General features: G+C 40.9%; 5 protein-coding genes and 1 long non-coding RNA gene across 19 annotated transcripts in view; 1 reads left to right on the top strand and 5 right to left on the bottom strand.

Annotated features, from left to right (window-relative positions):
- LOC124306480 (RNA binding protein fox-1 homolog 2-like) overlaps positions 1 to 7,252 on the bottom strand; it is a 119,189-nt gene extending 111,937 nt beyond the window's left edge. For 3 of the 13 annotated variants that reach the window (XM_046767252.1, XM_046767250.1, XM_046767253.1), the window contains exon 1: positions 6,750 to 7,240. The gene's annotated coding sequence lies outside the window, so the exon portion shown is untranslated. Of the gene's footprint in view, positions 1 to 6,749 lie in introns of all 13 variants that reach the window. The other 10 variants (XM_046767244.1, XM_046767246.1, XM_046767247.1 and 7 more) reach the window with 8 other exon arrangements.
- Positions 7,253 to 9,690: 2,438 nt separating this feature from the next.
- LOC124304883 (uncharacterized) lies at positions 9,691 to 10,945 on the bottom strand. Its single transcript, XR_006908283.1, has 2 exons — positions 10,685 to 10,945; positions 9,691 to 10,602 (listed from the first exon to the last, which is right to left on the bottom strand). It is a non-coding gene; the product is annotated as an uncharacterized LOC124304883 (long non-coding RNA).
- A 50-nt stretch (positions 10,946 to 10,995) lies between these two features.
- Positions 10,996 to 21,372, top strand: LOC124304882 (uncharacterized). Its single transcript, XM_046763621.1, has 4 exons — positions 10,996 to 11,359; positions 11,441 to 11,828; positions 20,584 to 20,733; positions 20,812 to 21,372. The coding sequence occupies exons 2-4, from the start codon at positions 11,694 to 11,696 to the stop codon at positions 20,890 to 20,892; spliced, it is 366 nt and encodes a 121-aa protein (XP_046619577.1). The 5' UTR covers positions 10,996 to 11,359; positions 11,441 to 11,693; the 3' UTR covers positions 20,893 to 21,372.
- Positions 12,095 to 13,572, bottom strand: LOC124304881 (uncharacterized). Its single transcript, XM_046763620.1, has 3 exons — positions 13,190 to 13,572; positions 12,959 to 13,129; positions 12,095 to 12,865 (listed from the first exon to the last, which is right to left on the bottom strand). The coding sequence occupies exons 1-3, from the start codon at positions 13,254 to 13,256 to the stop codon at positions 12,711 to 12,713; spliced, it is 393 nt and encodes a 130-aa protein (XP_046619576.1). The 5' UTR covers positions 13,257 to 13,572; the 3' UTR covers positions 12,095 to 12,710.
- LOC124304878 (uncharacterized) lies at positions 16,136 to 17,446 on the bottom strand. 2 transcript variants are annotated; one of them, XM_046763617.1, is made up of 4 exons: positions 17,315 to 17,446; positions 16,930 to 17,234; positions 16,680 to 16,850; positions 16,136 to 16,582 (listed from the first exon to the last, which is right to left on the bottom strand). In XM_046763617.1, the coding sequence occupies exons 2-4, from the start codon at positions 17,139 to 17,141 to the stop codon at positions 16,465 to 16,467; spliced, it is 501 nt and encodes a 166-aa protein (XP_046619573.1). In that variant the 5' UTR covers positions 17,142 to 17,234; positions 17,315 to 17,446; the 3' UTR covers positions 16,136 to 16,464. The 2 variants fall into 2 exon arrangements, with proteins under 2 accessions (XP_046619573.1, XP_046619574.1); XM_046763618.1 differs by having other exon boundaries at positions 16,930 to 17,347.
- Positions 18,286 to 20,117, bottom strand: LOC124304879 (uncharacterized). The gene is made up of 3 exons (XM_046763619.1): positions 19,510 to 20,117; positions 19,288 to 19,443; positions 18,286 to 19,089 (listed from the first exon to the last, which is right to left on the bottom strand). The coding sequence occupies exons 1-3, from the start codon at positions 19,571 to 19,573 to the stop codon at positions 18,872 to 18,874; spliced, it is 438 nt and encodes a 145-aa protein (XP_046619575.1). The 5' UTR covers positions 19,574 to 20,117; the 3' UTR covers positions 18,286 to 18,871.
- Positions 21,373 to 22,465: the final 1,093 nt, after the last annotated feature.

Raw genomic sequence — 22,465 nt, 5'->3', positions numbered from 1 at the left:
AATAAGTAAATAAATAAATAAATATAATAGGCTGCGTTTGCACCCAGATTGAAAAAGATACCCTCTGCTACAGGTTTCGGAGGTAAGGCTGCTCTGCTGCCCTACGAATGACGGGCACGTGGGATAAGTGAGAGGGATGAATTAGGAGAAAGGGGGAAAGGGGGAAAGGAAGGCAGGAAGGCGTTCCGGATGACGAGGGTGGCGGCGGGGCCTTCTTACGGGTCGCAGCAATTACTTTCGAGAAATCTCCTCCTCGTTTTCCTTTCCTTTTTCCTTTCCCTTTACCTTGTCATCCGCTCTCGGATTTTTCATCGTCAATTTTCCTCCCTTTTTTATATTCGCAGTTAAGTGTGTGTATATATATAGAAAATAATAATATTATTACGAAGAAGGATGAAAAGACGTTTCGTCTTTCAACACGTCGGAACGATAGATAAAAATTATTTAAAAATCGTAACGCGGTGTCGATGAAAACAGGTTGGGTAAAAAAATAAAAAAATAAAAATAAACAACAACAACAACAACAACGACAAATAAAATAGTCCAACTGGTAAATCGATCGATCCGGTCAAATGTGGTAAGGATAGAAGTAAATAAGCAACAAAAAAAAAAAAAAAAAAAAAAAAACAATCTTGTGACTCGCAAAATCTTTATATTCCTATTTCTTCGATAACGCGAAACTTCATTTGTTATTAAACTGATAACAACGTCACAGTAATCGCATGTCGTTCCGCCATTTTTTTTTTTTTTTTTTTTTATCACGTCACGCCCCACCGCGTACAAGGGAGAATAAGGAAGTAAGGAAAGAAGGAAGGAAGGAAGGAAGAAAGAGAATTCCTTGAAACGAGGGGAGAAAGCGAGTCCTCCGTATTCCTCCAGGGAAAAACGTCGACGTCGCGACGTCCGTTTCGGTAGTCGAATAAAATGGATGATAAAACATGAGGCGAACGCCGCTCTGTTCCTCTCCTCTCCTTCCTTCCTTCACATCATTTCTCTCTCTTTCTCTCTCTTTCTCGACAGTCAACCAGCCAGAGAGAAACTGGAAGAGAAGGAAGAGAAGAAAAAAGGGGGGGGTGAGGGAACGGTGCTCGTTTGAAAAATTCAGTCCGTAGACCCACAGTGAGGTACGAGGTACCTTTTGTTACCTCGGTCCTCCCTCCCTCCCTCCCTCCCAACTTCTGCCCTTCAGCGACTCGGTGTTAATTTCAAAGCCGGGAACCGCCGCCGTCTCTACTTGTACACATATTACACACGTACTACATTACGTACAACGTATGATAATATTATTTACGTACAATGTTATACGTAAATACGTACAGGTATGAATGTAAAATGTATGCGTAGAAAATGAACGGAGTGAAAGTTTTCGGGGAGACGAACAGCCTGTAAACGCAGGAAGATGAAGAAGGAAGGAAATAAATATCAAGGAAGTTACGCGCGCGTAATATAAAGGCGGAAAATACGTCTTTCTCCCATTGTGCAGGAAAGCTATCCTGTTGTAACGTTATATATATATAAATATCAGTTTATCTCTGAATGCAGCTTTCCTTACGAACGTCACATTTGTATGCGTGTGTTTATATGTATATAATATACATGAGAATGGTTGTTTTTGAGTTTTTATGCTGCCGGCGTTTGAAAAGCTTGGAAATTGACGAAAAGAAAAATACCCCGGGAAAATGAATATTGAGCGTTAATTAACACGCGAACCGCTTTCATTTACAAATTTTACCCATCGGAGCTTTTGTTGTAGAAAATTCAATTCTCAACACAAAATATGTGTTTACAATAATTTTCTGGTATATTCGTCAACGGCTCGTAACATTTCAGAGAGAAAAAAAAGATTTTTTGCATATTATTTCCGTACAAAGACACATCCGTCACAAAGCGGACTATATTAGAGATCACTTTTATACAGAGAGCTCGAATTTTCCAGCCTATTTTCTTTTCATCAATTTCAAACCCTTTAAGACCCTGGGTGAATAAAAGTTCAAAAACAAACTTATTAAGAACCATTATAATATATATATATATGTCGTTATTCAGGGTGACGAGGAATTTTTTCTGAACCGCCCGGCGAATCAGCTTCAAATAATTCGTCGAAAACCCTTGAACCCTAATTTTTTTTTTTATCACTTACGGGATGTTCAATTCGTCTTCTATGTGATTATTGTTAAACAAATTTGAAAAATCGTCAACGTGACAAACTTCTTTTTTACATCGTGCACATTTCGTAGAAATGTAAAAAAAAAAGGTGTTAGAGGAAAGAAGATGATGAGAAATTAAAATATGACGGGATAAGAAGATTATACGCAAGAGAGGTGGTGGAGGAGGACAAGTCGTGAGGAAAAATTTAAAAGAAAAGGAAAAAACAAAAAAAAAAAAAAAAACTGGATTAGAAAGTTCAAAGCCTGTGTATGGCTGCAACTTGTGAGTACCGATAATGCCTGAAATCTATCCAAGTAAATGGAGAATAATTATGACGACTAGAAGAGAGAGAGAGAGAGAGAGAGAGAGAGAGAGAGAGAGAGAGAGAGAATTAACCCGATATCTCGCGTTTGACCCGGGCAAATTAGTCTCGTTAAGGAAAGTCAGGCCCCATAGATACATACATATATATATATAAATCAGACCTCTCTCTCTCTCTCTCTCTTAGCACAATCACCGTTCTTCTCTTGCAAACCTAATAATATGCGATAACTAATTACGTGCACTTAAAGCGATTGTTTCTCTTTTCTTTTTCTTTCTTTTTTTTTTCTTTTACCACAAATTGTAATTAAAACGAATGATTAAGCTGACCAACGGCAAACGCAATATTCGGACCTCGGATATATTTTTAGCGTTAAATTTGAGAGACGTCAGATTTTTGTGCCGAAAAAACCGTAAGCTCGACGATATTGCAAAATTGATTGGGACATGTGTTTGCGATGTTAAGATTAATGCAAGTGGATAGAACCGAATTGATACGTGTTGATAATAATTAGCAATGGACACACATGGAATAAGAAGAATAAATGAAATGTCATGATTTATGAGGATATTCTTCGTTTACGTTGGGATCGCGTTTCACATGATCGAGATGTAACATGTACATTGAAAAAAAAAAAATGGAAGGAATCGTATATTTGACAAAAACCATCCATTATTATTATTATTATTGTCATTCACATCACGAATCAATCTCCGTATGTACATTCAAATATACTTATTATAAATAATTTATGCCGAACTGATGTTAAAAATCTTTCGTAAGCCTAATTAAATGAAAATTTTGAAATCCGTTTCTGCTTTGCTGTGTTTATTTTTTTTTTTTAAATTAAACAGGTTTGGAGGGGGGATTATGGCGAGTGAGTAGCAATTTAAACAAGGCTTGAAAAACTTTTAACGTCGAATGATTTAATACACCCCGTCTTACGGAGCAATTTTGTGTGTGTGTGTGTGTGTGTATATATACATGGGGCATTCCACGTCAAATTAGCATCCCATTTAGTACCTCACCCTCTTCAATTTTAATCATTTTTTAGTGCGATTTTCATACGAAAACAGATCACGGAATCATGAAAATAACACGATTCCGCGGTCAATTTATACCGAGAAATTTGAAAAAAGAACCGATTTAAAGAAATCAGAATCTGCTAATTTGTCTCGGAATGCCCCATATCTACGATACATCGCCATCCCTTCTTCTCGTGCCCCATTTTCTACCCCGGGAACAAAAAAAACGACATTCCGTAGGAGCGCGCGCGTGAATTGGTCGATTATTACAAAGTTAATCAAAGATAACCGAGGATTGGTTTTAAAATAGCGTTAACGACTCGTTAATTAAATACGGGAAACAAGACGGTAGCGATATCATCGTCTAACGAATATTTATCCACGTTTGTTTATTACACACTTGGTAAACATTTCTCTCTATGCATCCATGCATTATTCCATAAATTTCAAACGGTGTTGAGAGTTTCGATAGATTCTCCATTAGCGGATTGGATATAACTATACGTCATATCGATACAGGGTGCGCGAATGAATTTATCGTTCGTACTTCAAAGAGCTGGCGAATAGATAAAGGATCGATTTAGGTGCGGGGATCGAATCGATTACCCCGCCTCAGGCACCGTCGGGAAGTCTGTAATATCATCCTTTTCCTTCTTTTTCATCTTCATCGCCGCGATATCTGATACTTATTATTCCCACAACTTTGAGCTTCTTTCACAAGAGACTCGCCGAATGTATTCTCGTTTATTATTCTCTGCTCTACTCGACTGTTCAAAGCTGTTTACGCTGTGAATTTTAAACTCTCTTGATAAACGATTTTCTACATCATCTGTAATCAGGTGTTGTGTCGGCGTTGTTGTTATTTTTTTTTTTTTTTTTCTCTCATTCTCACTCTCCGAACGATCTCATTGCGCGCACGCACACACACACGCTACGCGATACACAATATACTGTAATACGAGAAGGAATAAAAAGTACCCAACGTATCTGTTGACTCGACAAATTCCACACAAGTAATACGCGCACCGCGCACCTGACATCAAACGATGATTATAGACAATTTTTTATCAATTCCACAGAACGGATCGATACCGGCCATTGAAACGATCCCCAAGCACTCGGAGGACTTCATTCTACATTATGATCGTTATCGTCATCGTTACTATTATTGTTGTTAATACATATATACGTCCCGCCAAAATGCCTGGTCGACTTCGCTCTTTAAATATACGAGAATTACTTATTTGTCCGTTGTGTTCGTTGTGTCGTGTTGAATCGAAGTGTTATTGTTATTGTTATTATTACGATATAGTTGCTGAAGCATGATTCAATGGCGGTTTATACACGCATCATTCCGAGAATCGAATTTATTGTGCGCGTGTGTGTACATGTGTACATACATATTTGAATTTCATTGTGTTTCGTTAATATGCATAAGAGTATATTATATACGTATGTATTGTAGACATTGTTATATCCATTCAAGCATATTGCAATAAAATATCGCAACAAGATAAGGAAACGGAGAAAAGGAATAAGGTATGCCGTTCGCGTTATCGTAAAAACCACAGCAACAGCAACAGCGGCAATAACTTCGTTGTAAAGTGATGAGGGGAGGAAGAAAAATAAAAAAAAAACGACAGACAAGCGATATCGATAGCGTAACATTTACAAACGGTTGATTACATGATTTTGAACTTGCTTGAATAATTGAAAGTTATTTGCTGTCCCGCCCCTTGAAATATCGCATATTATAGACAAAATTTACTTCCCCTTTGCTGTTTTGCATTCGTGAAAATGAACGAGTGTTTCGTGATTGTATTACAAACAGTTGGACTCGTTGTCAGAGAGAGAGATATCTGGCAACGGATTTTTAACATCCAGGGACTGAAAATAACTTTGACCGATATAAAAAGAAAAGAAAAAAAATTGATACCGTCGTCCACATGGCGAGTGAAATGATTTAAATTGATGCCATCGTCGTCACAGCCGAATAAGTCGTCACCGTTATATTACTACAAGCGAGAAGGAGAAGAAATCGAGAGCAACGTTTCTGCATCAATTATACATTATATACATACGCAAGTGAACTGGTGTCGCGTTGTTTCTTATCTGTAAATGAAGTGTGTGAAAAGAAAAAAAAAAAAGTAGAGAAGCAAGAAAACGCATTCACCGATTGTCCGGCGGCGACCATAAAAAACGCGGTAACAAATGAAAAAAGGAAGAAGAGAGATACGATGAAATTCAAACCGGCTCCACGTGCTGAGGCAGGTCGTGTTGCGATCACGAAAAGCATACAAGTATACACAATAGCTAGGAGGCGGTTGGATTGGAAAAAATAATCGGCGAGGCAAACAACGCGCCAACTTCACGTCGGTACAAAAACAGATGAGGCGTATAAAATTCAATATTATTCATGGTGCATGGGCTATAATCGAGTGAGATGCCGTGCGGGCTTGAATTGTGTTTACATATTCAACACCGAATGGTCGGAGATAAGGACGTATTATTAAAAAAACGAGGATCGCCTCTGACCTTCCAACGTTTTGACCGTGTTGAAATTAGTAACACGTTGCCGTAACGATTTATGCCGAGGAAAAACCGTTACATCGCGATTTTCGAATGGTTTGAAATTCGGTAAACGGTAATGAAACAAAACATACTCTCATATTTTGTAATAACAGTTCTTTAAAAATCATTGTGAAAATAAGAAAATAGTGATTTATTTCACCAATGTTTTGTTAAGATAACGCTACTCACTTCAGACTCGTTCGATTTGTACATTCACTAAGCGTTTGCAGGAGTTTGAATTAGGGATATTCGAATCTTTCCAGACACGATAAATCATACGCTAAACGCGTGCCGGAGCGAATGACCCAGAGTCACGCGCGTACGGGTAAATACACGCACACGAAATCGATCGAGAAACAAGAACTCTGGAGGAATCCGGTTAGACTCGATCGAAACCTGCGTCGAGGACGGAGTCAGTAAACTTCTTGCGAGAGCTGCAGGTGATCGCAAAGTTTCGCACGTGAGTGAGAAGCGCGATTCGCGAACGCGTTGTCCTTCGCTCGCTGGGTATAAATGTTCGATCCACGTGAAGATTGCGACGTTTGAGCGAAACATAAGAACATCGGGAGCCGGTATTCGGTATTCGAACGATTTTGAACACCGAAAGTATTGTTTTCGGATCGCGACGCGTAGGCTCGAGAGAATCAAACGTTTATTACAATACGTATACACAAACGACTCACCGATGACGACGGTGACGGTGGCGTGTGTATTTATAGTCCAGAATTGATGATGCGGAGCTCTTCCTCTGTAAGCGAGACGGTTGAACAGCAGCTAGTTCAAAGATTCTCTCTTGATTTCTCAGCAGCTTCGATGAATCCAGATCTCGTATTTTTACGGAAGGCAAAGCGCACTGCAAGTTGGCATCGCGGCACGGATGATAACCGTCACCCCTGCGTCGAATACATAGCCGTGAGTCTGTCGATTACGTTGATCAAGAATCAGCGATGCGGGTAACCGGCAACTTCACATCAATCACTGACAAATCACAACATGAACACCACACGACGCGATGCGACGGCACTCGTTTCACTTCTTACGGGTATCGTCGAGTACGTATTTATAACGTCGTTAAACTCGAGGCGACTGCGGTCATCGGGACCGGACGCGACACACGCGGCACGTTGATAATGTCAACTTACTGACTGACTCGCTCGAACCTCGAAGCGCGGCACCGCGTCCCGCGAATGCGCGCACCAAGGCGACGCCTCATGGAAACGGTGCGAACTCCGAGGTCCGTCGCCTCTCACCCTACTCGCGAAGAATCGCCTGTAACAAAAATTAGATATCCTGACGTACTCACGAGGATCTCGTACGATATTTGTTGTTGTACCTCATCTAGGGATATTTGGCGGGTTGAGCAGTTTCCTTGAATGAGCCGGTTACCAGATTCTCACGTTTGGAGTTGGATTAGTTGATACTGGTGTCAAGGAATAAGTTATACGCAGTAAATTTTACACACTTTTGTATCGTCGTTCAGACGATTCGCCTCTTTCTCTCGTCTGGAATGGCATTTGTTCGCTGTACCCACTCGACTTTCGTAACGAACCAGATTGGGATTCTCGATCCGACTTTCACGCTGTGCATATTTTTATTTGTTTACCAGCCTTACCGACTCAACAAATTGTAGTACGCATCGTCGGATGTGTGTTATTTGACACATTTTGTGAAAACGAAAGAACTGAAGGACTCGTCTGATCGATCTCTGGCGAAAAATTAGTCAATCAGCAACTTTGTCTAAGCCTTTCCTTTCCGGAAGTTGGCAAATAAAACGCAGCCATTAATACTCGACGCTTGTTCGACCTTGAAAAATAAATCACCATAAACAATCGCCTGCCAAACGCGGCTTCCGTATTTCGAATCGATTTTATCCCGCGCGTATTCATTTGTTCCGACCATTAAATATTGTACTTTGAAAGAATCAGAACGTACGATTGAATTCTGAGCAACAAATTTGTGACCAATTTGAAAACTTTTGTTTAATGAAACCTAGAAATTTTTAGCCGCGTGAGGATTGATGAAAATTTTGACTACTTTGAGGCGATGTTTTCCCGCAGTCTTGTGTGCGTATAACCTGCACGATCAAAAGATTCTCAAGGCACGTATTCCGTTTATCTTTCAGAGGGTCGCAGATTTCGCGTGCTGGCGGGCTTACGCAGCCCTCGGATAGAAATACGGCTGGTTTTTTCATTTTGCCAAGTTTTCAACGTACCATGCGGTAAGTACAGAAATACGAGTTTCTGTAAGTATGATGCTCACCGCCGTAATGATACATGTAATATGATGTTACACAAGACAGCGAAACTGTAGCCGCAAACTTTCTCTTGCAATCATTACAGTGCAGCAGCGCAAATATTACCAGCCGAATCCTAACCAGAGCCAACTTGACAGAATTGAACCCGTCTGCGGAAACCCTCATCGCCATATACATGTCGCGAATCCCTCAGGAACAGTTCGCAAAACATGGCAGAGATAAGAAAATCGAGCGGGTATGGATTCTCGAGGCGAGGTAATGGCAATCAATAATCCTATCTACCTATAGTTAGCAAGTTTGGTATGAAACGCAATCGCGTAAATTCTCAACTTCGAATACTAATTAAAACACTTCTCGATTGAAATCCTGATGTTTATAAGACCAGGACTCGATAGCGTATGTCGTAGAAAACTAAAAAAAAATACAACAGTTCACGCTCCACATGATCCGCGTTTTTTTTATCATTATTGCAGCTGGACCTGCGACAGAGGCGATGGATCGAACTCTTATCACGGCGAGAGGAGCCTGTTGCAGGAAATCTATTAAGCGAGGAGGGCATTAAAAACGTCGGGTATGTAATAAGTATGTAAGATGAGCAGAGGTCACGTTCGTTCGACGATCGGTTCGACGCGTGCGAACGGAGCCGTTTTATCGCATCGGTAGGTCACGGTGCGCGGGGCGGAGGGCAAGGGGGCTGAAGCAGATCAATAATATGTCGGTAGGTACACCTCTTGCCTACCTATCTTAAACCTCCTCGAAGTGGTAGCCCAGCCCGAACGCATCGTCGAGTCTCGCCGTTTTCGCATCGTCGAGAAAACTCACGAGTTAACGGGAAAAAAGACAAAAAGGAAAAGCGGGAATAGAAGAAGGATAAAGTTTCGGGCGGAGCTTTTGGGGCTTGCTATATGTATGTGAGCTGGAGCCCACCGGCTGAAAACAAACGTGCGCCCTTTACTTTTGATTAAAGCTCGGAAACACAGGGAAACAAATATTCATATAAGCGGGTGGGTGTATAAAACAGTCGGGGAAATTATATTAATTTCGAAAGTTCAAACCACACCTGTTTGCACGGTTGTATCTTTTTCGGTACGCGCTCACCTTTGTCGAATAATCCAATACGGCCTTCAAGAATTCGGAATAATTCTTCCCGACAAAGGCTGGGCCCATCTGCATATACCCATGTTTATATACATGTAATATGACGTATTGTATAGTCCTTAGAAAGTTTGATTGGTGTATAATATAGCGAATGGGAATTTCAGAGCGTCACGAACGACACGGACGGTGACGCGGCAAAAGCAGCGTGAGCGGTGTATATAAAGGACTTGATGGGGTCCTTGCATTCAGCTTTAAGTTCATGTCAATGAGAATTATGTAAAAGAAATATTATATTCAATGATCGATGGTCAGAGCGACTGATACTATGGTCTTAGAAAAAGACGTAGCAGAGCATTATTGAAGTATAATCAATCATTTTGACAATAAGGTGCATACTTATACAATATAAATATGTACACGAAGTCATACGGTACGCATTGTTGCCGTTCGTGTCCTAGATACGATGTTGATTCCAAATTACATTTCAGCTCTAATGGATGTGCGAGTAGGTAGTGTATAATAATACTGAAATTGCAGGGCCGAGCTGTCAGTTCCTGCAGTCCACGCCTGCCTTGTTACCGAGTTCTACTACTTGAATATACCAGCTGCAAAGGCACCGCGCAGCGCCGATCATCCTAGCCGACGGGAATTGAAGACTCCTGCAGAAGAACGAGGGAGAGGTTAAACTTAATTAGCTCGAGTCATTCTTGAGTCAGATGCAGGCCTCTTGAAATTCGAAGATATTGGCTTTGAACTGCTGAGTTGACAATCTCACGTAGGTACAATTTACGTCCGCCGATATAATTCGTCTGTACGATGAAATTCGGTCGATTTTACCGAGTAATTACCTTTATTTTCACGCTTTATTTACATTGCAGGGACCGTGATCGATGTCGTGCGGAGGGCAAAAGAGAGTACCTATGACGAAAACTCAACCAGCTGTACCTATACCCACAAACCTATGTACAACTTACGTTTGATCAGGAACACCCTGTGTGCCTAGCGTTTATACCTATGTATCTGACTATGCAGAGTATAGATGCCTGCAGGATGGGGTACAACTGGAAGTTGCGAGAGTGCCTGTCTTCCAGTTTCGCTCTTATTGTTGATGTTAGTTACACTTCTGCACGTATAGGTATGTATTATCCATGGCTGAACGTGGCCTCCGGGCCTGTGTCCTCACTCTGCGCGGATATAGGAACACAGAACTACATAAATATGCGTGTGTACACAGTTCATCCATCATGTGACATAGGAGGTACGTACTATCCGTCCATTTGTACGTCGCGGTGTGTACCATCTGCTTAATTAGAACCCTAGTTACTCCGGGTCGAGTCCACCGCTGTAATGCTTCGTCAGACGTTACACCTGGATGGTGACTAGAGTTATAAATTGACCGCATTGCACGCGTATATAGAGAATTCTAGATATGTGCCATGAGTGGTGATTCAATGGTGTGCAGATCTATATAATATGTTACAATTTACAGTATTACAGTTGAAACTGGATATTAATGCATGGTTAAAACTCCCTTCATACATTTGTTGCAGTCCGTGGACCGCTGAGAAAGACATACATCGCTACACCCGAATGAGTCCCCACACGATTATCTACCTCGTCCCATTCCTCGCCGACGGCGCACGGTGTGGTTCAGAGACTGACACTGATGGGCCACACGAATCGAGGTTATGAATATCGATTCCCGATCAGGCGCCTCCGTTCCCACTGCTCCAGTTCCTATAGATTAACTTGTTGCTGCACTGTGGACAGCGCGCCTGCATTCACTGTTTCATCTTCATGCATGCGTAGTCACGCCTGAATACGGTTTACTCACATCCCAGCCGCCATCGAAAATGTAATGTCGACACGGACAGATGGATGAAAATGGCTATTTCGATCGCAGAACGAATAGGTGCGAAAAATTCTAACCACGCGCAAAAGGTCCGTACTCGAAAAATTATAGAGAAACAAAGTATAATCTTACAGTTTTTGTCAAGTTTCTTTTTCCCCCTTTACACGCAGAGGAAAACGTGAATGGGTATAATAAGGGCCATGCTGGGGGATCAAAGCCGGATCCACTTCTGGTTTATGGAGGTTGAAAAAGAGAGCCGGGAAAGAAGACTGACATTTGACCTCAGATTTGACCTGAAGAAAACCTGGCGACGGGGGTTGAGCGGTGGAAAAGTCGTAAGGAGTAATTTCGGCGCGTCGGTATCTCGTTCGCCGGGAACACTGGAGTCGCCACCGTACGCTTATTGATCCCGTTGGTGAAAAGATGGCGGCCGCGACGCCCCGCGTCCTCGCGATTATCCTGCTGGTCTTCGGTCAACTTCGCACAGGACGAACCGCCGAGGGGACCTCGAAGACGTTCACGTTTCCGGAATTTCCGTACAAGGAAACGGGAAAAAACGTAAGTCAGATTGTTGAATTGGCCAAGATGAACGAAATTTTTACGCGCCGTATACTATAGTATCATAACCACGTCGCAAAGTTGTATGTCTGTAGGTACATACATACCTATATTTTTGGGACAGGCCTTATCCTGCATGGTTTATCATTTTATGCACGTCTTTATCTGTTTGAAATTACAGTACTTGCCGCTGCGCACGATACGTTTAACAATTCTAAAGACATTTTGGAACGTTACTGCGGGTAATAGTGAAGTAAAAACAAGTCTTGAAGTGCAAAAAAATATCGTTTTCTGTCATTTTTACAAATTTGGTATACGTAACTAAATGTTAATTATAACTGCACACATGCAGCTCCGGCGGATATGATGATTTTACGAAATGCGTCACACATGCATACATCCCAACAAAACGTTGTTCACATCAATGTTCATTTTTATCGCAGGATAGTACATTTTATCGCATGAGTATATCTCCATGCGCTATCTTGGCATTTGACCCAACGAGTCTGGGGAAACAGTTTATACGTATAATAATATTCATTGATATCTAGTCGGGTTAAGTCCACACAACGTGATAATACGACAGCAGCATAACAATCACGCCTGTCTTCAGTCTTCAATTTTCGTAACAGATGTAATTTTCGCCTCGTACGTTTGCGTGGGAAAGAAAATCTCCTAGTTCTAATTAGTTTAGAAATAAAGTTTTACGACAGAACTCTCTTGCTCTCCTGATTCAGCAAGATCGCTTTAATTGAACTTGACAATTCTCAGCAACGTCATAGTTTCTCCCTTTACTTGCGTACTTTATTCATGTATGAAAAAATGAAACGAACAAAGAATTTGAACCTGCGGTAAAATTGCACCAGCTTTTTCGGGTAAGGATCACCAGGATGAAAAACCACCACCGTTGCAATAGTCGTAGCGACAGGCGCAAACTTTCTGTACGATACCTGGCGACGGCCTTTTCTCGTAGCACGAGTTGCTGTAACTGGATTCGTCCCAACCACACATCCTTACGATGCGTCTGTCAGGTTCCACTGCGATTAAGAGGTCAATTAAAGTTTTCGAAGCCTTGGCATATCAGACGACGTAAAATAAAGAGCGTGATAAAAAAAAGGATGCGGACTAACGGTCGTTGACTGAAAAATCGATCGTCTGTTCGATCTTGCGACACAGGGTGTACCCAGAACCACCAGGAAGTTCGTTGCAAGGCTTTTTCGCCGATTCGGGTGGAATCTCATCGGCGCACAAGGGGTCAATATGGCTGTTGCAGTCGTAGCACTCCAACGCCCTCGAACCTTATGTTATACCGCAAAATGTGGATTACAATTGTTGCGACGAATGTGGAAAATCAGACTCACCAATGAAGAAACAGACGAGGAACACCGCCAGCAGAGACACGAGCCTGGCTGATCTTGGCGTCGACATTTTTTTATGAACTCTGAACACGGTTTACGAATGACGGACTCGTTCGGAATGGACGATACGAGGGCTCAGCGTTATATTATAATGTTGGATAAACGCTGGATAAACTATAGTGATCTTTGAACTTTATTTAAGTTATTAGAAACCGCAAACAGAATAAAATGTACTATCTCACTTTGATAACGTTGGTGCCTAATCAAGAGACTCATCGTCAACAGGGTCAGGCCAAGTACATAAAAAATAAACCCACGTGCGAGCCGACGCAGTCTCTTTACCGCGAAGAGAAGACTTATTGGACTAGACGGCGACAATATTATCACATATCAATGGCACCTAATAAAATTCACTCGAGTTTAGAGAGGCTGATTATAAAAGACTTGACTCTGGTGTGACGATTATAATCCAAGTAACTCTACGGACCCCGATGATAAAACAGTGAACTTCTGTTCGCTGTATAAGCGTAGAAGATAATTGTTTTATCATCTGGGTCCGTAGAGTTATTTGGATTATAATTGTCAAGCGAAAGTTGGGTCTTTTATAATTAATCAATCAGTCTGAAGTTGAGTGAGTTTCATTAGGGTTCATTGATATGTCCCCCCTCCCCCTTCCCTCCATTTCACAACTAACTGCAAAATTCGAGAATACGAGTTTGAAGAGCTTTCATTTCAGCTCTACTTCAGTGCAATCAATGATGTGTATAATATGTTGTACTTATGTAATAACGAAGAATTTTCTTCCTCTGGCTTTCAGACCACAGATACATAACGTCCGAATAGAAAGTTGTAGGTCTAAAGATAACATAGAGAGGCAGCGTTCTATGCAGAAGTTACACCGATCTATACAGATCAGTGAAAAGTTTACGGAGACAGAAACAAAAGCGAGTGTCGATCTCGATATATTTGATCGATGGTTTAGGTGATTTGTATGAGTATAAAAATAGCATAGAAAGTCGCTTGAACCATGCCAGGATTACGTGGAGATGAAGATGACCATGGAATCCATTACTTATTACGGTTTATAAAGTTAATTATTTACTAAAAATATTGTAATTACGATGAAACCTTAGTTATCTACTATAATTAATGGTTTTTTACTAATTAATTCCCAAGAGGATTATTATATAAGCCACATGCCTGCTATTAATAATGAAACTCATTCCACGGTTGACCTAGCGTTATCATACCTACGGCTAAGCGCTTCCTACTTTTAGCTTCATATCTCAAGAACGGTTAATTGTATAATACGTTGCGTCAGACCAAATTTGCAGAGAATTTTATGCTCTACAACTTTTGCAAACTACTCCAAATGTCATTTAGAGCAAAGGAGACAAGATATTTACGAAAAACCGGTTTTGCAACCTTTTACATCGAATATCTTGACTCGCGTACACGAGATTCTACAAAAATTTTCACCTGATTTATAGAATGTCAAAACAAAGATTTACCCAAGTTTATAGCTTATTATCTTCAATTTTGAGGTTTACTCCTTTTTTCACCTCATATGACTGTACTACGATGCGAATGAACGGACGGAAAGAAAATCAGAGCCAGTGTTGAAAAGTTGGTAAATGTAAGAAGTAATGATGAAAAGTTAAAAATCATTTACATCGTTTTTTATCTACAATGCATAAATATTGCGGCGTAAAAATTGCACCGAGTATCACTTCGCTTTTTTGAACAATGATGCCACCACTATTTTAGGGTTACGACAGCTAAGGATCAGTTGTTGAAATAATCTTGATAATCGATGAGAAAGCATTTGAACATTCTCTGAAACGTATATGTAGTATGAAAAACTGATGATGTATATTTTACGTGAAAGAAGAAAATTATTCTACAACTAACAAGTCCAGCTATTATTTGTAATTTGACGTTAAAAAATTTGTATAACCCAGCACAGCATGCTTTGAGTGATATAGCTTCATTTGTCAGTCACGAATTAATATGCAATGGGACGGCGATGGGACGTAGGATTAAAGTGTATCAAAATATGAATTATTAATAGTTCTCATGCGAACGAGTCCAACGCAGACTTCGCTGACATGCGTAATAAAATAAAAATATGCAGACCTTCTTGCCTAATCGTGATACCTAATTGTAAATACAAGTTTATAAACTTGAGTGTGACTAATTCGACAGCTCCACGCGCTACAATTTGAACTGACAATCAAAAAATGTTTAAAATGTACAGCGCTCTATGTTACATGAAACGAAATACGTAACACTGACACGGAAAGTATCCCAGATTGATATAGACTCTTGTTTGATATTTTTTCCATCAGAATCAACAATTTGAATTTCAGAATTGTGACACTATTTTGCGTTTCAGCGATTAAAAAACAAACCTGATAATCATTTCCTCGAAGTAGATAAGCAATCCATTTTTGGAAATTTAATTTATTTTCAATTTGTAGTATTTGTCGGCACATTTTTTCATTGCGTAACTGAATCACTCGCTCGTAGATTTTCTGTAAATTCGCACGCATGTACGAATTTACCTCGCACTGACTCAAAACGGGATTTTCTCAACGTAGAATACAACATCCAAATTCTCCAATATAAATATAAATCTGGATAACTGTTAAACAGGGTTTATACTTTTGATTTCCTAATGGTTGTTAATACGGTAAATGATGTGCCAATCATAATTTCAGAACGAGGTATTCACGCCACTCACAAGACACCCGCCCCCGACGCGTTGCGTAATTTGAGGATGATCTCAATGCATACATTGTACGAAGGAAGTATTACATACAGCGTAATTAGTACCTGCAGTGCGTATAGGGTGGCGTCTGTAAGAAGGCTAAATATCTTCTCACTCTATCAGAATAGGTATGGTGACGGGGCGGAAAGAAATCTATTTCAACCACAGGTACACGTGTATACCAATAACAGCTGATCATGTATTTGTATCCTGCACTGTTTTGACGAATATAATAATTTATACACCTGTACATAATGTTTTAATAGATGAATGATTTGGTTTGTTCGTTAAAACGTATAGGACGAAGATTACAGAAAACAACGAACAAAAGCAACGACAAGAACATCAAAAAACCGCATGCAGCAAAAGGACTTGCGGATTGTACAGTGCGCAATGCAGTCTTACAAATTACAAAGTATACAATTCTCTCGTGAGGATGCCAAGAATGAAAGATGACGACAGGACGAGAAAGAAGATGGGCGTGTGGCCATCTCCGGCATTACAATTGTTACCGTAACACGAGCAGACCTTCTGGTAACCCCCGTATCCACCCTTTTCGTAGCACTGATTTCGGAACCTCGATTCGTCCCAGCCACAGGTTCTTATGATTCGTCTCTCCGGTTTCACTGGAATCGCAAGCACAGCTCATTGAGGATGTCGAAATCTCGACTTAATCAAGGATCCGGGGTGTGGGATGTGCAGATGCAAAATCGCAGGACTCACGTTCGTAGACGGAGAAATCTACCGTCTGATCGATCTTCCGACACAAGCTGTACTTGATGCCGTTCTCGTTGTTGTGGCATATTCTCTTCAGCGAGTCGGGAGGAACGGAATCGGCGCACCGTTTGTCGATGTGGCTGTTGCACTCGAAGCACTCCAGGGCACTCGAATCGCCTTAGCGGGTGCATGAAAATCAATTAGACACAATTGTAACAATTGGCGACGAGTGCAGAGCGTGCGGAATCAGACTCACCGAATAGTATCGAGGCGCAGACGAGGATCGGCAACATGAGTGAAAGGACCATCCTCGTTCCCGGCAGCATTCTTACAAACTTCTTCACGTCTACTGAGACCAACGAACGGCCGGCTTATCGTGAATGCCGGTGATGAGTGCTCCTTGTTCGGACGTGGGATGGACCCGGGGATGCGAGGCATCGCACCAGGCGAAACCCGGTGTCTTGCCATCAACGGACACTGGATTGAACTGGTCACCTCTGAACTTAGTAATTGGTCAAGTGGTTACGCGGGGTCCAGATCATTCCGCACTTCGCCGTCTACCTGCCCTTCGAGCAACCGGGTTTATTAAGGTCGGTGGGAATCCGATCGGTGCACGGGAGATGTCAAGAGAGACTTTTTACGAAGTGCAGCATCTAACCGGACGAAAGATACTTGGCAAATGCATGAGCAAAGCCAGAGCACATCTTTTCCGAGGACTGTTTCAAATCCTCGCTGACTTGACCCGTCGAGTCGGCGCAAATCGTCCATTCGCGTGCCACTCCTAATAAACTGGCAACGCGTGGCGCTCCGCAACGGACAGGAAGAAAAAAAATCATCAGACACTGAATCATAGTCCTGTGCCGATTATTCCCAATCCGCGACCATGCGTCGGACAATGTAACCGGCGAATTATCCCTCCTCTGAACTGAGTGAGCTACAAAGAAGCCTCACCATCGTGCTATCCAGGTTACTTCCGGTTTATAGTGAGAACGTAACATGCACCGAACAATTCTGTGATAAAACGATTGTTACACGGTTCTGAGAGCAGAGGGAATCGTCATTCACATAAGTACGTTACACACGGTTCGAAAAAACATGTCACAGCAGATCCACTCCAGTTTTTGGGTTGATTTTATCCATTTTTTAATATATTACTAAGTGAAAAAAAAAGGACACTTTACAAATTAAATGTTGATATGACAAGTTAAATTTTAAAATTTCAATAATTTGCGGCATATTTACCAACAGAAATGTAGCTAATAACACAAACATAAAGTGGACTTGCTGGGACATTATGCTTAGGTAGATTTTTCTAACAGTGTAGCCTTCGAAATAAATTCACTTTTTCAGTATTAGTCCTGCAACATATGATTGACGATTCATACATGTATATAATCAAGTTTCATATTCCATAACCGAATGGTATAAGCAATAATTTCGAGGGCTCGAGTCGAAGTCCCGGTAAGGTTACTCATAGAGTTCTCAACATCTCCTCTGTCATGTGTTTCACGGAATGTAGAACATACTTAGAAATTACGTGAAAAACAATTGGACACAAATTATTTTCGGAAATTTTTTTTTTATTTCACATATATATACATTCATACTTATAAAATTTTTGACTTTCAAAAATACAAACATCTTTCATTATACGTACATTACAGGTACAATTTCATTCACTCTCAGATTCTGTGTGTACATGCGTCTAGGTATATTTAGATATGATACAGATATATTTGGTCTGATATAAATTTTCATTATCGTTGCAAATTCGCGTGATGTATTAAGTTATTGACTGGTATATTAACCTTTAGAGGGCCGACTTTTTTCCCTTGAAATTCGATATTTTTTCGAATTATCTGCTGACTCCTGAAAGAGCCAGGCCGACCCTCCTAAGGTTAAAAACTAATCTATACACAATTCCTCATTGTCTGATTAACTTTTTGTTTGAAAATTTTTAGAACACTATAGTATTGTTAATAATAATAGTCAAAACTCTCTTTATTCCGCGTCATATTTGAATGAAAATAATTTATATTTCACTATAGAGATGTATAGAGTTTTGGTTAATTACTTGCTGGAAATACACAAAAAAAACTGCAACAAACAACTAACCAAAAGACAAGAACAAACCTGACGTGAGTGACTTTTTTTCTAGGCGTCAATATTGTATAACGGGTGCGTCGGAGCTGCGAATCTTAGAACGCGGATATCTCTCTGGTTAGAATAAACAGAGCGACGGATGATAACAAGACGTTAACCAAGGAGGAGGAATGATGACCGTTGCCGTTGCAATTATCACCTGTGCACGAACAGACCCTTTGTATACCACCGAATCCACTCCTGTCGTAACACTCGCCTTTGTACTTTGACTCGTCCCATCCGCACGATCTTACGATTCGTCTATCCTCGGGAACTGTAATCAGAATCTAAATGTACAAGTTCCGAAACGTGAAGCCCACGTCGCAAGATGATATTGAGCCGTTGCACTAATGTTATTGGAATCTTGAAAATGCCAAAAATTGACAAGAAGTTTGGAAGTAAGAAATGGTCGGACCGAATCATCGGATCATCGAGGAAATGACGTAGGGTATATAACGCAAGTTGAACGTACGTCCGTTAACCTTAAACTCGATCATCTGATCGATTTTCCTACACAAGGTGTGCTGGTCGTGGCATTGCGTCTTCATCGAGTTCGGAAGAACGTCATCGAGACACCGGCTGTCCGTGTGACTGTTGCACTCGTAGCACTGGATGGCCGTCGAACCGTCTATTAAATCATCCAGACATGAGTTACGATATGCGTGAACGTACGTTTGAATAAAGTCTGACTTACCGAAGAGGGTGCAACAGGCGAGCAGCACCGCCAGGAGGGGCCAGAGCCCGGTTATCCTCGACATTCTCGAAGGTTCGTTTTGGAAGACTATCCACCAAGGCCCGCAACTACGGGCTTATTGATGTTCCCGTCGATCGGTCCCGGTGTTTTATATTTGCAATGGGATGCTAGGATGCGAGACGCGATTATGCCGGCTACTCCTGCCGGTGTCTTGCTATCAACAAATGCTGGATCAAACTGGTTATCCCTGAACTAACTCTGCGATCCGCCCAATGGTCCGTGGATCCAGTTCATTCTGCTCGCGGGATTTGTGCTTAGTGTTCATCGACTACGGCGCCGTTTTTTCATCCGGTTGAAACGGCGCTCGAGGCATCTCTTTCTCTCTCTGTCTTTCTCGTTCGTTTCCGTTTCGCTACTCTCGGCGAAGCGGCCGTTCATGCGCCGCTCCTACGCGTGCGGCGGCGTGCTTGTACACACAAACAAATTAGGCACTCGTCGTCAAAGAGATGAAAAGTGCCTGCCTGGCCCTCATTTGCTGACTCATCGCCCTGCCAATTGTCCCCGAACAGCTACCGCGCCAGACATAACAATGCACCTGGTTCGAAGTACCGCCCTACCCTCCTACAACCTGCCGGAGTCGGTTGGAAAGGAATACTGTACGAACGTCCTTGATTCAAATTTCGAACGTTCTTGATCAAAATTCGTATTAATTCTTAAAAAAATGTAAATACATGCCTAGTTTTTCGTATAGAATTGTTAATTTTCGTAAATTTTTAAAAATTGCAGCAGCTTGTAGATTTTTTTACTGAAAGAATACAAATTTTCATGAAAATGTACAAGTTTTCATGAGAAACTATGTATAATTGTACGAAATGTCCAAATTTCCCTAAAAAAATTCGTAGAAATCATTATCACCGGGGGTAGCATCAAGCTTACTTACTTCCGTTTTGCAAGACGAAACTTGCCTAACAGTAATACGATATACCATATTCCTCCTATTCCTTGAATGCAGGAAATAATATTACTTGCTCGAAGTATGATTGTCCTCATTTGTATCCTTTCTCTTTGAAACAGGAGCTGCTCTTCAGGGAGTTCGAACAGGCCTGCGAGCAGAGCGGAGCCTGCAGGATGCTGCAGCAACAGGGTAACAGCATAACGAAGGTGCGATGCATCAGGGAATGCGTTTCGCCATCCTGTTACCAGGAGATCTACCTTCCCGACCAGGTAGGCACTGCACAGCGAACCGTAGGAAAAAAAAGTTCATATCGCTCAAGCTTCACAACGATCTTATTTTATTCGCAGTTGGAGGAGGGAGAAATTGACGTAAGACTGAATTCCTTCAAGGGTTGCTTCATGCAGCGAAGTGGCCGACCCCGGAAATAACTTATGCATTATACGGCATAATTTTTCATCCCTCATCACGTATATGTATTCGAGATTCGATCACGCCAGGTAGTGTATCTATTAGTAATTGAATTCTTTTTAACGTTCGATAAATTTTTATAATTATACCACGAATTTAAACTAGTATTTAGATTATACATACATACATGTATAAGTATATATATATAATTAATGGTAAACTGAAGTGAAATACTCGTGGCTTTAATATACTTATCTACACCGTCGCCTACGCTAGGTACGCGTTTGTGTGTATCCATAGTAAGAAAAAAAAAATACAAATTTTGCGGTACTGAGCGCGATACTTTCTATATACAATTTTTAAATGCAGACGTGTAACGCACGTAAATATTGTAATCGCCTTTTAAAGTTTTACGTATATTTATTACGAAAGAATTGACACTATCTAGGTACTATTATAATAACTATGCTAATGCTATTTTCAATAATAAAAAATCATTTATATCCTGCAGTTACAAATGAAAGATCATATGATGTCATTATTAACTATCAAAAATGAACTCGGTTGATCGAGCTCAATTATCTAATTAATTTAATGCCACTCGTTTAGGTCTAACGAATTGTTTCCACATTTAAATCTCGCGCCTAATTTTGAATTTCATCACGGATGGCGTCACCGGTTGACTCTACCACCCCGCCATCTTCGCCTACTTGTTTAAACTATAATTTGTTTATTCTTCACTCAAAACTGATTGGCATTTTTTTCACAGTTCGATAATCATACGGTTTGTTACGCAACAAAGAGACTCTAGAAAGCAGCTAAAAGGTTCTCAATCATGGACTAAACATATCAAGCTCATTGTGATAGTTTTATAATGAAGGCCACGTTGAAACTACGACGAAAATTAGAATTCGTCGGCATGAATAAAGTCGAATTTTTTCGAATAACAGTCGGAAACAGGGACAGGTACAAAACAGATATTGCCCGTTGCATTTGACGGTTTCCTGCGAAGAAAATAGGAATTGGATTTCTTGAGAACAATACGGAATCACGTTGAAGTATCGATTGGAATGGAGCAAAGAACGAATACCGGAAATCGAAGGCCGCCCGTCGCACGCAGGTAACAATTATTATCACTAGACAAAACAATGCGCAGCATTGAAACTAGTAGTCGATGATTGATTGCCTGATACAGGCTCAAGTATTGCTGTAATATTTCGCGTAGTAACTCCCTTGGTTCGTATTCTCACCGAAAGATTATATTCCAAAGTCCGCGGGCCTACATTGTTGCGCGGCAGAATTGATTCGTGTGTCTTGTAACGTATGTCAAGCGGCGTTGCCAACCCGTCAAACGAATATATCTATTTAGATGGCACCACAATAATTCGTTCAGGTAATTTAATGGCGCCATAATAAGTCGTCATATTTCTCATTTTTAAGAGTGATGTTTAACGGCATTGAAACATATTCAGAGATTTCTCTATCAGTATTGAAATTTCGTCGAAGATGTTCAGATTTTATTCACATTCCGGCCTAAACGGCAATATTTCTTAACGCGAAAACAACTTTTCTCTTTTCTTTGAACGGACCCAA

The sequence above is a fragment of the Neodiprion virginianus genome, chromosome 5 (assembly GCF_021901495.1).
Source record: "Neodiprion virginianus isolate iyNeoVirg1 chromosome 5, iyNeoVirg1.1, whole genome shotgun sequence".
NCBI classification, from domain to species: Eukaryota; Metazoa; Arthropoda; class Insecta; order Hymenoptera; family Diprionidae; genus Neodiprion; species Neodiprion virginianus.
Note: the sequence above shows the minus strand (reverse complement) of the source record. Positions and strands in the feature narration are given on the sequence as shown.

Coding starts and splice junctions, on each gene's coding strand:
- LOC124304882 (XM_046763621.1), top strand. CDS start 11,694: ATGGCGGCCGCGACGCCCCGCGTCCTCGCGATTATCCTGCTGGTCTTC. Junction 11,829..20,583: donor ACAAGGAAACGGGAAAAAAC/GTAAGTCAGATT, acceptor TCTTTGAAACAG/GAGCTGCTCTTCAGGGAGTT. Junction 20,734..20,811: donor AGATCTACCTTCCCGACCAG/GTAGGCACTGCA, acceptor TTTTATTCGCAG/TTGGAGGAGGGAGAAATTGA.
- LOC124304881 (XM_046763620.1), bottom strand. CDS start 13,256: ATGTCGACGCCAAGATCAGCCAGGCTCGTGTCTCTGCTGGCGGTGTTC. Junction 13,130..13,189: donor CCTCGTCTGTTTCTTCATTG/GTGAGTCTGATT, acceptor GCGGTATAACAT/AAGGTTCGAGGGCGTTGGAG. Junction 12,866..12,958: donor CGATTTTTCAGTCAACGACC/GTTAGTCCGCAT, acceptor TCTTAATCGCAG/TGGAACCTGACAGACGCATC.
- LOC124304879 (XM_046763619.1), bottom strand. CDS start 19,573: ATGTCGAGGATAACCGGGCTCTGGCCCCTCCTGGCGGTGCTGCTCGCC. Junction 19,444..19,509: donor CGCCTGTTGCACCCTCTTCG/GTAAGTCAGACT, acceptor ATGATTTAATAG/ACGGTTCGACGGCCATCCAG. Junction 19,090..19,287: donor CGAGTTTAAGGTTAACGGAC/GTACGTTCAACT, acceptor TTCTGATTACAG/TTCCCGAGGATAGACGAATC.
- LOC124304878 (XM_046763617.1), bottom strand. CDS start 17,141: ATGGCAAGACACCGGGTTTCGCCTGGTGCGATGCCTCGCATCCCCGGG. Junction 16,851..16,929: donor CTGCGCCTCGATACTATTCG/GTGAGTCTGATT, acceptor GCACCCGCTAAG/GCGATTCGAGTGCCCTGGAG. Junction 16,583..16,679: donor AGATTTCTCCGTCTACGAAC/GTGAGTCCTGCG, acceptor TTGCGATTCCAG/TGAAACCGGAGAGACGAATC.